At 43.8% G+C, this 15,684-nt stretch overlaps 1 protein-coding gene across 1 annotated transcript in view; it reads right to left on the reverse strand.

The window, feature by feature from the left end:
• Positions 1 to 15,684, reverse strand: part of LOC122448863 (SLX4 interacting protein) — a 206,384-nt gene that overhangs the window by 17,990 nt on the left and 172,710 nt on the right. Inside the window, 2 exon segments of the mRNA XM_043480512.1 lie at positions 6,799 to 6,887; positions 10,397 to 10,474. Of these exon segments, the coding sequence (XP_043336447.1) occupies positions 6,799 to 6,887; positions 10,397 to 10,474 (167 nt within the window).

The following is a 15,684-nucleotide window of genomic DNA, read 5'->3' on the forward strand; positions in this document are numbered from 1 at the left end:
CAGTCCTTTACTATCTCCCAGAGCTTGCACAAACTCATGTCCATTGAGTCGGTGATGCCATCCAACCATCTCATCCTCTGTCGTCCCCTTCTCCTCCCACCTTCAATCTTTCCCAGCCTCAGGGTCTTTCCCACTGAGCCAACTCTTTGCATCAGGTGGCCAAAGTATTGGAGCTTCAGTTTCAGCATCAGTCCTTCCAATGAATATTCAGGGTTGATTTCCTTTAGGATTAACTGATTTGATCTCCTTGCTGTCCAAGGGACTCTCAAGAATCTTTTCCAACACCACAGTTTGAGAGCATCAACTTTTGGGTGCTCAGCCTTCTTTAAGGCCCAACTATCACATTCATACATGACTACTAGAAAAGCCATAGCTTTGACTATATGGACTTTTGTTGGCAAAGTGATGTCTCTGCCTTTTAATACGCTGTCTAGGTTTGTCATAGCTTTTCCTCAAGGGGTAAGCATCTTTTAATTTCATCTAGCATTAATGGCATTTAAACGAGCTCTTCTTCAGGTTAAGAATAGGAAGAATGGTGAACGGGAATGATGAGAATGATGACGGTGATGATGATGATGACCACTGCATCAGCGCTTTGGCATTTACAAGACATTGTTGTGCTCATCATCCCCCTTGCCTGGCAGCATCACTTACTTCTTTTGGGACTACACTGGGTCTCTGCTGCAGCACGCAGGCTCCTTCAGCTGTGCCACTAGGGCTCAGGAGTTGCAGGGCACAGTCTTAGTTGCCCTGAGGCACGTGGGATCTCAGTTCTCTGACCAGGGATTGAACTCGAGTCCCCTACACTGGAAGGAGGATTCTAACACTCCGCCAGGGAAGTCCCGGGGATCACTTTTTACTTCTGCTTAACAAATCCCAAGAAGCCAAATGATTCGTCCAAGGTCATCAAGTGAGTGAGGGGAGAGGCGGTGGTCAAAGTCAGGTCCTGTAATTTCACGTTTGATCCCCATTTTACTTGTTTTATTCCCAGTCATGTTTATCCTAAGTCAATCGATCACCTAAGTGGTCATCAAAGGGAGACAACAGGTCTCTCAGAAGGAAAGGTACCTGATGGGGAAAGGCATGAAGGATCAGAGTGCACAGACACAACCCATTCTAACTACCCTCTCCATCTTTCCCATTCTATCTACCCTCTCTAACTATTCTAACCGAGCCAGTTTCTACGCTAAGTTATCTATCCTTCCTGTTCTAACTCGGCCAAGGGCAGGTTCCTTTGGAGGGCTGGAGATGGGGGACAGGAGACATCTCATTAACAAACACTGTTGGCTAACTGTTTGGGAGAATTTTGTTATTAGGAAAGAAGAATAAAAGCTCAGGCTACTGGAATATACAAGCAAAGGATAGCTAATCTTTAAAAAAAAAAAAAAAGATATTCCAGGAGAAAAAGCTTTCTTATGGTCTCTGTCGCTGTCTAGAAAAACTATTGTAGACAGACCAGACCAACCAAGAGCATCTTCACCCCCCCCCCCACACAGCATTTCCATTAGGATCATCCCCCTGCCAATCCACAGAAGGGCAGGACAGGCGTGTGGTGGATACTGCTACAGTTCCCATCCTTATCCAGCCCATCCACATGCCCTGTCGAGGACACAGACATCTACCAGGCAGCAAAAATGTCACACGATTGAAAAGAAAATGATAAACTCGCTGAAAGTTATTTTCCTTACTATGTAAGATGTTTTTATATAGTAAGAAGTTTGTGAAATACAAAAATACCAATAGAAAAATGGATATAAACACACAACTCACAAATGAATGGGTCCTGTTAACTAAATACAGACCAACCTCAGTTATCAAGTATGAAGTATAGAGGAGTGCAGACTAGGTCATTAACAGAGGCTATCTTTGGGTTGGGAGTTATGGGTAATTTTTACTTTCTTTGTATATGTTTTGATTCTAAAATTTTTTGTACAGTGAACACGTACAATTTTGGTAAGCTGTTATTAAGTAAAAAACCAACTTCAAAACACTGTGGGAAATGTGAAATATGGAAACGACCTCTTCCCACTCAAGGAAATGTTCCTAGTGCTACATGAACCTCTTGCTAATGGCTTCCACATAACTTACCACTAGCACTGTTTAGGAAATACAGTAAGAAGAATGAATTCTTAAAGTCTATGACACAGTAGGAAAAACCCAGGAAAATCATCCACTACTTAATTTTTTTGGTATTAAAAAAAGAGTTCCTTTCTTTAATTATCTGTTTTAAACTTATATCGAAGTTTGCTCATGAAAGCTAAATAATTCTGTTGTTTGGTTACGAAGTTAGTACACAAATTCTTTTATTTCTTCTATAAGGAGATCAAACCAGTCAATCCTAAAGGAAATCAATCCTGAATATTCATTTGGAAGGACTGATGCTGAAGCTGAAGCTGAAGCTCCAATACTTTGGCCACCTGATGCAAAGAGTTGACTCGTTGGGAAAGACCCTGATGCTGGGAAAGATTGAGGGCAGAAGCAGAGGACGACAGAGGATGAGAGGGTTGGATGGCATCACCGACTCAATGGACATGAGTTTGAGCAAATTCCAGGAGACAGTGAAGGACAGGGAAGCCTGGTGTGCTGCAGTCTACGGGGTCGCAAAGAGCTGGATGTGACTTAGCGATTGAACACCAACAACAAAAAATTCAGGACTAAAATGTTTCTTTATAATTTCTATTTATCTTTCCTGAGATTGAAATATAATTCTCCCCTGAATTTTTCTTCCAATCTCCAATTTTTAAAGCTGCAAGTCAAGTGCTCTTTTGTGCAAAATTACTTTGTGGTTTTTATTTAGCTATATCTTCATCTGCTTTGTCTGGCAGAAACTGAGCGTGAGAAAGGACTTTTGATATATTCTGACACTCTCTCCCTTGACTGAGGGGAGGGCTAAGGCCCACTGAGGTTCAGTTACTCACAAGTGAGAAATAGGACAGCCAGGCTAAAAATAACCCAGGCAAGGGCAGTTTATTGCTTCTTTAGACTCATTTTCACTTCAATTTTATACTTGTAAACTAGAAGGAGTGTTTTTTAAGATTGAACGATAGTTTAACTTAAAGAGAAATGTTCGGTTTAGTGCTTAAATATTGTCTCTTGTCGGACATGCCAGCAATCCTTCCACTGAGAGGACGCTCTGGGGAGGGCGAGTGCTTTCTGAAGGCTCTTGACAGATGTTTTCACAGCTTGGCCACAGTTCAAAGGAAGGTGAGGAAGACAGCCCAAACATCTTACCTCCATATCCACTTTTCTGCAGCACTAGTACTAAATACCATTTTTAAATTTCCCGAAGAATCACAGGTTTTTACAACTTAAGATTTAAAAGAAAATAAGACTTTTGAACTTTACTTCTGAATTGTAGAGAGGGGCCAAATGAACCATTAAGGTGGATACGCCTTTAAAAAAAAAAGGCGGCTCTATATAAATTAAAATTTTTGGGTCGCCAAGTCACCTTCACAGCCCTTGATCTGCTAGGCTGTAAGCTCCTTGAGGGCAAGAATGATTTTTTTCTTTTTCTTTGTTTCCCCAATGCCTGCCAGAGTTCCTGGCACAGCGTCAGCACTCAGCAAATTATGTTAGAATGTGATGGTAAGAACAGATGGGAAGAGCCTCCAGAGACTAGGAGTGGCTGTAACCAACGCTCTGTGAGACAGCAGCTTTGTGCTGACTCTGAAATGTCCCAGATCCAGACGGGTTCTGCGATTATTTACACAATAAACTTATTACTTTGGAAAGTAAAGTTATAGCTTCAGTTATTATTGGTTATTTCCTTTAATAAAGGAATAATAAAAATGAGAAATAATTTTAACTTTCCGAAAGGTTCCCAGGCTTTACATCAGAGAAAGCAGTCTTGACACAGGGACTTGGGTTTGTAAATATGCAAGAAAACACTGCTGGAATGGGACATGCTGAGCTTCCTGCTCTTCGTATTTCTAAGGAAAAGAAGGTGGGGGGAAAACAAAACTCTGAAACTAAAGGTAAAAACTGCAAAAGGACCCACTTCTAGCAATAGATCCCAAACTGAGACTATAAGGGCCTCAAGATTTCTTATGAGAAAATGTAGTAAGAAAAATACAGTGACTCATCCCGTAATCATGCCCTTTCTTCCCAAAGTACACAGCACGATTCCCACATCCCTGGCACGTGGGCACTTGGGACGGAGCTGTTGCAACACGGAGCGCCTCCCCGCACGGGGCCCTCGTGCGGGGCGGGGGACAGACCTCCCCAGTGCCGGGCAGTGGCGCGGCTGCACTCATGCTGCCCCTGAAGAGGGGGCGCTCCCTGGGCGCCCCTTCTTCTGGCACGGCAGCTCTCTTGGGCTGCCCTGCATCCAGGCGGAGCAGCTCTGAATAGACGCTCCCAGGTTTCCCAGCCAGTTGTCACTTCAACACTGAAGACTGGAAAGGAAAAGAGGACAGGGGAAGGAAGAGGCAACCTCTACTTGAGGCCACAGATGAGTAAGGTGGCCAGGCTCTGCCCGGTGCCCACTCTCCCCGCCACTTCTGTGGCTGGGGAAGAGGGAGTGAAGTCAACAGTTACAGGACAAACGACTGACGTTCTTACCAAAGATGTCTCCAACACGCCGCTCAGGAAGACCGCTCCCAGGCCTCCCCATTCCTGGAGAGTAACTACCGAGAGAAATGAGATGGCTCCGGCCCTGGGGCGAGTGTCCGTGTGAACAGATAAAATGATCCGAAGCTTTAAGGGACATAAGGAAGTTCAAGGGCTAGTCAGAGGAGGGCCAGAAGGGCAGAAGGCCGTCCTGGCAGGGAAGGGTGCTCGCTGATCCTCAAGTAGCCAAGATGGGAGGGCTCTGCAGAGGCCAGGCGTCAGGGAGGATTGACTTGGAGGCACCTGGGACGGAAGGACTGGGGTCCTGGCTGGACAGGGCATTTGTGGGTGACAGGGCCCCCTGCTTGACCTGGGTGTGTTGTTATTCCTGGAGCAGGCACTCAAGGAAGTGGGGGACAGGCCCATGAGGAGGGGCTGCAGAGATGGGCGGGCCACACGGAGCGGGGCTTGGAGGTGCCAGGGATGGAAGCCGCCCCGTCAGTGCCCGGCGTTAGCTGACTGAGGGAAGTGTGCATGTGAAGGGTGGCCAGAGGTGGAGACAAGGGCAGCTCAAGGCTGACCACAGCTAAAGGGAAGCACGCAAAACAGTGAAAGAGCCTCAAGATGGAAATGGCACTTTTCTCATAAGCCGACTTGGTGAACTCCCAGTGTTATCCCTGGATATCAGAACATTTTGAAGATAAGAAAACGGAACTGGCTCGTGCAAAAGGCTCAGACCAGTCAACTTTTCATAATGAAAATTCTTCACATTTAGGAAGTCCTCCAGATTATAAGATTTATATGACAGCAACTATAGAAAGCTTACATCTGTACAAATACCAGTGCCCCTAAGGAGGATGATATTTCATTTGCATGGAGATGTTGTAACTCATCCTTAATAATTTAGAATATTAAGTATTAATATTACATGTCATACAAGATCTAATTTTTTCTGTATTCCATCTGAAAACAGTAATACTTTGTGGTACAATTAATTGTCTTCTTGAACCACAAATCAATGTTTTCATTGGTCTGAGAATCAGTTAAGCTATATTACGTTACAGTTGTTTGCCAGCAGTATTATTACTTTAGTATTTGTTAATTTACTAAGATAATTCAACATCCCAGAAATGCTTCAGAAATAAACTTTTAACACTGTCACCAGATGTGCTTCATTTATTGCACTTAATGTGTATACTTAAGATTTGAGCTGCTAGATGGAATAAGTGTCTCACTGGCTTTTCTGAAGGGCTCACCTGTTCTGGACAAAGGTATCTAAATTTAAATATGAATCCTCAGAAGACTTTTCTTGGGTCTCTGTTCAGCCTTCTAGTCTCTAAAACACTTTTCTTATGTTTATTTAAGATGAGATAAGAAGCTGGTTTTGGACCATAAGGGCCAAATTTCAAATGGATTAAAAGATAACAAACATAAGGGGTAATCTAATATCCCCACAAATTATTTTAGAAGCATAATAATCATGACATATATCATGTCCAGGTTTAAGGTCTGCTAGACGTTTTTTCCTTTTTGTTAAAGTTTCAAGTCACAAGTCCAAGTCCAAAAATATGAAAAACAAAAATTGGTACAGAGGTACGCTCAGACAGATTGGGCTGTGACTGCAGCAAGACACACATGCACACACACACCCCACAGAGATTCTCAAATGTATATGATAAGCTTGAAAGACAAGGCTGTAAACTATAACATTAGGAGTGAATTTTCAAAATCTGTTTGTCTGCATAAAGAGCTCCGCTGAAACAGAAATAAGACTGATGGAGCTCAAAATTGAGCACCAGAAAAGAAAGAGAAAACAAATCCTATCAGCTAAGAAAGAGCACACTGGGGAAAAGTACTGGTTTTCATGAAAATGCCAGTGATTCACCATGGAATAAAATTCAAAAGCCACTGACCCCAATGAAAGCTTCCAGTGGAAACATGTGGATTTTGCCTCACTTCATTTAAAGAATGCTTTATATTCCATTAAATACCATCAGGAGCATTTTCACAGTTTTTGTAGTATGTGCTTTCTCATTTTATGTTGCTATGGAAGAGATACTACTGACCCCGCTATATTCTCAAGAAGTCTTCAGGAAAAAAAAGAGCATATCAGTGAAGCAATATTATCATGCCAAATAGATAGGACATTTTTGGTCCCTTAAAACATGCACTGAGGGCTCAACAGTTCTTCTATTTATTACAGTAACTTTTTATTTAAGCAGATTTGCTTAGAGAATTTTTCATACATACCAACTCTTCACTCTGACTTGCCAAAAGATCACGACTGAATGCAAGCTGACTTACGCAGACCACAAACCTGTCGGGAAACACTTGGAGTTCTGCACAAAAGGAAAGAAATCACATCACTCGAGGCATCAAAAGACTCTGAACACAGAAATGCTTGGTCCAAGAATTCTGCCTTACGACGATAAGCATGTATGTATCAGACACGTGTCTTCTTCCCTGCCCTCCTTCCAGGCTTTGCCATCAACGGCACAGGGCAAGCACAAAGCTCCAGGGGCAGCGGAGGAGGCTGCAGATGGCTCCACCTGGGCCCCTGGACCATGGTATCCCAAGAAAGCCCCGGGCACCCAGGGCCGTCACAGCTCTCCTCCTGCGTCCATTTGCTGTTTTCTGTTCAGACTCACATTTGGGAGACAGGATCAACATTTACTACTGAGTGTTCAGACATACACAGGCAGAGGGAGGAAATCTGAAAACACACCTTGTCAGTGTTCTTGCTAGCTTCCCTCTCCCCTCTTCAGTCACCTGGCCTTGGAGAGGCTCCCTAGGCTGCAAGGCAAATTCCCAGTCTGAACCAGGCTATGAAAACAGCAGTGTCGGAGATCACTCTTAAGGAAACAGTTAAATGTGCAATAGAAGGACTTCCCTGGGGTCCAGTGGTTAAGAATCTGCCTGCCAATGCAGGAGATGTGGGTTCAATGCCTGGTCCAGGAAGACTGCCCATGTGGTGTGCACTACAACTATTGAACCTGTGTTCTAGAGTTCAAAAGTCTGAACTCCTGAAGCCTGCTCTGAGCCTGTGCTCTGCAACAAAAGAAGCCACTGCAATGAGAAGCCTGGTACACCGCAACTAGAGTAGCTCCCCCTCGCCACAACTAGAGAAAGACTGTGCACAGCAAAGACCCAGCACAGCCAAAAACAATAAAATAAATTTTTAAAAAAGTGCAATAGTAAGTCTGGTCCAACTATACCACAGTTGCAATGACCTATGATTACAATTTCTTAAAGCAAAACCACTGACTTCCGGGTGGGGAAGGTTAAATGAATCACAGAACCAGACTCCTCAACGTTCAATGAAAGGATGATTGAATGGTAAATGTGCCTCCTTCTCCATCTGTCTGTCCATCTCTCCATTCATCCACGCAGCCCCCATCGACCTCTGGGGTGATGTCCGGAGTGACATTTAGCCCATGTTAACAGTGAATATTCTGGTGTGGGGAATGGGGAGTGGGAGGGTCTTCTCTTCCTCTTTTTTAAAACTTGGTTGTACTGCCTGAGCTGGAGAAGGAAATGGCAACCCACTCTGGTATTCTTGCCTGGGAAACCCCATGGACAGAGGAGCCTGGCAGACTATAGTCCATGGGGTCGCAGAAGAGTCAGACATGACTCAGCGACTAAACAACTGCCTCAGTATTTGTATAATACACATGTATCATATTTACAACGGAAATAAAGCTAATTTTTTCTAAAAGGGAAAGCCTTCCTTTTAGATGTGACCAATTTTTATTATTCTGAGTCATGAAAGTGAAGCCTTTTACATACAATGCACACTGCCCACAAGAAATGGCAGTGGGAGGGCCCTGAGACAGTGACAGAGAACAGGCGTGAAAGTGTCGGTTATGCAGACACAGGACTCCTGCATAATCAATGCCTCAACCACTTGGAGAGGCTAAGTTACACCAAAATGATGTTCTGGGATCCACTCTCTCCTCACTGCTGTCTCCTCGGGGGTTGCCTTCTCTCCTCCAACTCACTCTCCTCAGGGCAAGTGGGTTAGCAGTTCCGACAGCAGCTCTGCTGACCCTGCTCAGAACCCTGCCCTGGGGCTTCACTGCCCACCACGACACGTGCCACTACTCAGCCTCTACAGCCGGGGCCTGACATGCAGTTCCGTTTCTCCTTCTGGTCCTCAAGCAGAAGCCCCCACTGCAGGGGGCTTGGGTGTGTGTAACTTCTGACCCACATGGATGCTTTGGGCTTCCCTAGTGGCTCAGCTGGCAAAGAATCTGCCTGCAATGCTGGAGACCTGGGTTCGATCCCCGGGTTGAGAAGATCCCCTGGAGAAGGGAAAGGCTACCCACTCCAGTATTCTGGCCTGGAGAACTCCATGGACTGTATAGTCCACGGGGTCACAAAGAGTCGGACACGACTGAGTGACTTTCACTTTCACTACATGGATGCTTTATCTGGCTAGGTAAGTATAGATGGACACTGAAAAGGCAGAAAAACAAAGTTAACAAAGCAGTTAATATTTATTCACTAATTCTTAGAACATCTTATTGAAATAGGTGATAACCAGTCTGTTTCCTGCTTTCTGGAAGGGGAAATGGAGCCACAGAATTCATTATTTGTACTCCCTCTCCCAACATGACAATCTTGAAACACAGTAGCTCCTCAGTGAATCAGAACCAGAATTCAAGAGACTTCCCTAACCCTCCCAAAGCAGGGGGCCCAGGTTCAATCCCTGGTCAGGAAACTAGATCCCACATGCCAAAACTAAGGCCCAGCACAGCTAAATAAATAAATAAATAAAATATATTTTTTTAAAAAAGAACTAGAATTCAAAATTATTAGTTCTATCAAATGATTCCTCCAAAAAATAAGAATGCTAGAATAGCAGATTTTAAGCAATTTGGTGCCAAGTATTTTATCAAGAGAAAGCCCTTCACTCTGCTTAGGTTGTAATTGAGATTTGCATTAACATTTAAATAGAGTAAAAATTTAGGCAATGGCAGTCCCTACCGTGAAGGGTAGCTAGGCTGTATTTTAACAGATACAAAGTTAACAGATTTATTTTATTAAGAGGGTTGAACAGAGTGGAAGACCCCACCATGAGAGTAATACAGTCAAGTGACACTTAAACTTAAGAAAGTGCAGGTAATTGCAAAGATTACAAGACCAAACCTTTATACAGTTAATTTTTTGTTGTTGTTGCTTTGTTTAGAATACTGTATTTTACTTGGAAGTACTACTGCTTTTATTTTTTCCTAAATTTTTATTGGAGTACAGTTGCTGCACAGTTCATTTTTAATGTCCCTGTTTCATATCTTATTTACTAAAATCAGCAAAGGAAGCTGAGCTACACTTTCTTTCCAAAGCTCAGATGGACTTGGAGAGCAGCTGTTAGCATCTGACTCTGCTGTTGTTGGCTGGACACACTTGACCTCACCTCCTCAGTGGACATCTTGACCTGGGGAGCCGGGGGGGCAGGAGGCCCCGTCACACACCTAGGGAGAGGCCCTGGCAGCTCTGGGCCGGGAACACACTTTCTCACATACACGCTTGCTCTGTACTCTGGGGCCTCGGTGTGCACAGACAGCGGTGAAGTGGTTTGCAGCTGAACTGCCTGAAGTGACTCTGGAAGCTCAAGTGCTGGGATGCAGCAGGAAAGGAAGGCGGAGCATGGCCCCGCTCCCTGGGCTGAGGCAGGCAGTGAACAGAGCAAGATGGAGAAAAATAATCACAAGCGCTGGCAAACACTCTTAATTAGTACTTCAGTTTCATGAAGGCTATGCGGCCACTAGGAATCGACATTCCTTAATTTTCATTCCTTCTCTAAGGACACACTCATTGTGCAGAATGACCCTAGAAATCGGCTTCTTACCTGTCCTTGGTGAGCCCCTGAGGCAGCGGAGACGTATTCTTCTTTTGAGGAAATAGGCTGTGATGTGAAAGCCATAACCTGAAAAGTGAGTATCATACATCACTCGTGTGGAATCTAATTTTAAAAATGATACAAATGAACTTACTTGTGAATAGAAACAGATTCACAGATTTTGAAAACAAACCTATGGTTACCAAAGGGGCCATGTGAGGGGGGGATACATTAGGAGCTTGGGATTAACATATACACACTACTATATATAAAAAGGTACTCAACAAGGACCTACTGTATAGCACAGAGAACTACGTTCAATGTCCTCTGATCAACCGTAATGGAAAAGAACATGAAAAAGAATGTGCACATATGCATATAACTGAATGACCGCTGTACCGCCGAAACTAACACAACAGTGTAAACCAACTACACTGCAATAAAGCAAAATGGAAACACCTGTAAAGCAAAAGAGGTCGGCATCAGATCATACACCTGTCTGTGGAGGAACCCCACAGGCCCAGCCCGGTGCCTGCCACCCGGTGAGCACTCGGTGACTGCCTAGTGAGGAAGAGGAGGAGGATCTGCAGAGGCCTCTTCCAGAGGAAGAGGCGCACAGTGCCCGGGCAACTCCTAGGAGGGCTGGCCAAGGCACCTGGAGCAGTCCTCAATCACTGAAGCAGCTCAGTTACTCTATCTGGAAAACGGGCTAACTGAGGAGGTCTGACCAAACAGGCCTATTAATCAGGCCCTCAGGCAGGATGCTTAATTCAGGCCGAGTGGTTGTACCACTGGCCACTTTCTGATACTCACTGCTTATCAGCTCACATAATGAAGCATTTAAACTATTTGGAGAGGAGTGTGTTTTGCTTATAAGTTATTCTAATTCGAGTAAAGCCTTTATATAGGATATGATGAAACAAAATATGACATAAGTCCCCCTGCCTCTCCCCAAAAAAGAGGCAGAAAAAACTCTCCAACTACCAGAATGGCCAAACCGGAAAAGGCCATGAACACCAACTGTTGGCAAGAATGTGGGCTAACAGGAATTCTCATGCACTAACAGCTGCTTTCAGCATCTAAAGCTGAACTCAAGCATAAACACAGGGTGCATGAATAACACTTTCACAAAAGTCCCAAACTAGAACTGATGCAAATATCCACCAAAAGTAGAATTTTTCATTAAAAACAAAGTGCGGTGTGGGGGAGGTAATAGTCACACAGTGCAAATCCTACTCTGCCCCTAAAAGTAAATGAACTTCAGTTAGAGGCCATATCAGGACTAAATCTCACAAACGTAAAGTTAAGTGAAAGAAACCTGGTCCGAAGGAGTGCGCTCCACCTGTAACAATGGAGACATTACCGTTCCTCTTACCATCATCAAATTCTGTAGCAACAAAACTTCCGTAGTCACAGGAAGTGCCAGCATAGTTCCTTCCTCTCTCCATCCCTCCCTTCTTTCCTCCCTTCCAGCCCTGCTCCAAGTATAAAGTACTCTGTCAAATGAGCCTCCTGAAATGATCAAGTAAAAATGTCTGGTTAACACAGTAGGCAACCTGATGGAAGAATCAAAAGCGAAAGGCCCACCAAGGAAGGGTGAGGGTTCCCAGGTTCCCAAACAACTTCAGCAAATCGCTTATCCTCAGAGACAGGACTTTAGTCATAAAACTGGAAGGTCCAGGGGTTAAAAGAGGTGGTCTCCAGGCCCACTGGACTCTCCAAAGACCAATACGATCATTGTTTTGAAATAATTTGTATATAAAGAATACAATTAAAGAGGTTTCCAGTTCTATATTCAAGTATCCTCCTGTCATCCTCGTAGAAAGATCCAGAACATCAGTGACCACAGACCTGATGTTCTGTCTACACAAGCTGTGACAGCACAATTGCTTTAGCCATGGGGATTTCGCAACAACAGTGACATCTATGACAGGATAATCTCCAGGTTTACGGAGATGAAATATGTTTTTTCCTAACACACTTGAAGTGGATCGCATTTTGGTCATGTGGCTTTCTTCTGCTTAAAATGTCAAACGAAATATGCACACCACTGGCATTATTCTGAGTGCTTTAAAACAAATACTTCAACCCTTAGGTCACCGGGAGAGTGGAAGTGACATCCACATCTGTTTATTTGTCTTGCAGTTGAGGGAGGGGGATGGTAGGAGACTTAACAGTCAGGGACATAGAAACACACAAAGAGAAGTGATTTTCAAAGTAATGATTTATTATGTGAGTTTTGCAAGGGACTGAACAACAACAAAAGTGCGTTATCAAAGTCACTCTGCCTCTGCTGCAGATCACACTTTAACGCTTATAGTTCCATGTGATTAGGGGTCAGAGAATATGCTCCAATTCTCAAAACTCTTTTCCCTGTACAAAATCTCCAGGAATAGAGTGTTATTGGTAGGAAGAGGCTGAATCTGAAGCTGCCTAGGAAAGTTCCAGTGTGAGTTCAGGAAGCCTGGTATCTGGAGATACCACTTGAGTGATAACTGAATCCTGCTTGGTCAGCTGTCTCAATACACCACCTTCCCCTCTAGGAGAATAAAGCAGCATAAGTCACACTCTGACTGTTTTACTATTGATGTTACCAGGAGAGTGGGGTTTACTGAAATCTTTCCTCCTCTGTCCCACTCCCCTCACCGCCCCCACGACAGGATCTTAAAGGGAATCCTTCCTAAACTGGTGTCTTCCTCTAGTTTTAGTGGAAAACCCTGCTGAACACACCTGTAAGAGAAATGGTAAGTTTACCATGTAAAGAGATTTGCACTTGCTTAGTCCAAATTATACTGGCTACGGGAAACCTTACTGTTTAAAGAGAAAGCAGAAAGAGAAAACACAAAAATTGTTTGTGTTGGTTCTTACAGCAACCTAACTCTGATATGTAAGTAAAGAAACTCACAGCTGTTGAAATACACTGAACTGACATACTTAGGGAGCTGTATTTCATTTATCCACAGATAACAGGCAGTGATAAAGACTGCATTATCTTTGCTCTTTAATGACATGGATTTCACAGAATTGAGCAGGCCTCTGAGACTGTGTACTAATCCGGGGCTCAAGCAAAGCTCCACTATGCTCAAAAGCTAAATGGCAGCTTGGCAAAGAATCCAGGGGACCCACTGCTTCCCCTTCTTGGGCACCAGCTCCAGGCTTGCAATACTGATGCTCTAAAAGCCCAGAACTGGGGTCAGGGCTGGGAGGAAGAAGCAAAATGGAAATCATAAAGTGATAACCTTTTCATCTGAAAATTACATGGCAATGGTATTCCAAAATCTAGAGGCACTTTTAAATCACAATTAAGGGTGCCTATTTTCTTGAGAGCTACTGTGGTCCTCCTTAGCCTGAAAAAAATCTATCTTTAGCCCCAAATAGAGACTGGGATTAGAGAGAGAACTGCTTTATCGTGGAAGCATCTTTCCACCAGTAGTTTTCAGGTAGGTCTATTTCAAGAAATAATTGGGTTACCACCGTAGCTCAGACAGTAAAGAATCTGCCTGCAATGCAGGAGACCCAGGTTCAATCCCTGGGTTGGGAGGATATCCTGGAGAAGGGAACGGCAACCCAATTTAGTATTCTCGTCTGGAAAATTCCAAGGACAGAGAAGCCTGGCGGGCCTCAGTCTATGGGGTCACAAAGAGTCAGACAAGACTGACAAGACTGATGGACACACACTGCACTGCTTAATGTATGAGACGTCCAGTCCCAGCCAGAGACCACAGTCTCCCCAGCAGCCCCCAAAGTCTCCTATCCCTGCATCTCCCAACTCCATACTTTATAAGGAGCTGCTGCACTCCCCACCACCTTCCAACAGACAACCTCCCAACCCCCAGCGACGTTCTAGATGACAACCTGTTATCACATGCACTTCCTTCTACTCTTCTCCAAAGAACATCAAGTATCCAAGAGAAAAAAGGAGATGGGGTCATATTTGTGAGGTAAAGAAAGGGTGGTCTCTGCTTTAAGGACAGAGTTCTGCTACTACTTCATTTAGCATTCTGTCTAAAATAAACTGCTCCAAATGGCTTTATTATAAATTTAGAGACTTTATGAAATAGAAAGGAAAAAACAAACAAACAAAAAAATCAAATATGAGTTGAACAAGTTCCACCCTGACAGCGCGGCAGCAGATTAGTCTTAAGTAGTCCTGTGCTCCAATGAGTAATAGTACTTTTGAAGGGAGTGGTCGTTTATTTGGGTCGTTACATTAACATTTCATTGTCCCAAGATGCTAAGAGCAAATCTCCAACATGGAGTTTTTACTATAAAGCCATCCAGCTTCACTTAGTTTCCAGGGGATTCCTGGCCAATGTGACCTGAGCTTCCGAAAGACTGCCAAGGGGAAGCTGCGGTCCAGCTTGTGGTGGGAAGCCCTCTCCCACTGTGATTAGGAAAGCAATTCATAGGAGCCTGGGAAACCGCCTTGGGCTCACCTGCTGAGCCCCTGGACGGCTAGCCTGGGGCCTCGGCAGGAAAGCACCACTCACAGTATGCTCCACCCACCCCTCGGTGAACCCCCTCCAGCAAAGCCTTCTCTCAAACCACAGGAAGCCCTCAGCAAGACCTACTGTGGCTCACAGCACTTCTCTGCCTGGGACAACTGCCTCATTTTCACAAGCATGAAAAATTTCAAACACCCAGAAAAGTGGAAAAACAGTGCCATGAACACCCAAAGCCCATCATCTAGACTCAATAATGGTTAATACTGATAATTATAAAGGATAATTGATAATTATAATTATAATATAATAATGGTCATATTTCACATACACACTTGCTATATACCATTTCAGAACAGACATCATGACGAATAACTCCACAATATGTAATACAGACTCCTAGACGATGACATTCTCCTACATCACAAAATCCCATAATCATAACTGACATGACATTATTGCTTAAATAGTCCACATTGAAATTCTCAAACTGTCCCCCAAATCACTGATACTCCTCCTGAATTAGAATCCAACCAAAGGTCAGGCACTGCATCTGGTTTTGTCTCTTTCACCTAGAATAATCTCTCTCTCTCCCTTTTATCCACTATTTTAGAATGCCAGCCACTTATTAATTTTGATGGTTTCTTTAGCTGTTGCAGGAAATTGTAAGCTTAAACTAAAGCTGTGATCACAATTTGAAGTCTAGAACAGAGATGATTTGAAGATTTAGTCCTAAAGTTGATTTCAAAGAAACCAAACCTCAAATTTATAAATACCTCAACTTTCAGCAAAGGTAAGCTTACCTAAGCAGGTGAGAGACTGGTCTCATATTGGTCTACCTTTGCTGTAAGAAAG

The sequence above is a fragment of the Cervus canadensis genome, chromosome 10 (assembly GCF_019320065.1).
Source record: "Cervus canadensis isolate Bull #8, Minnesota chromosome 10, ASM1932006v1, whole genome shotgun sequence".
Classification (NCBI taxonomy): Eukaryota; Metazoa; Chordata; class Mammalia; order Artiodactyla; family Cervidae; genus Cervus; species Cervus canadensis.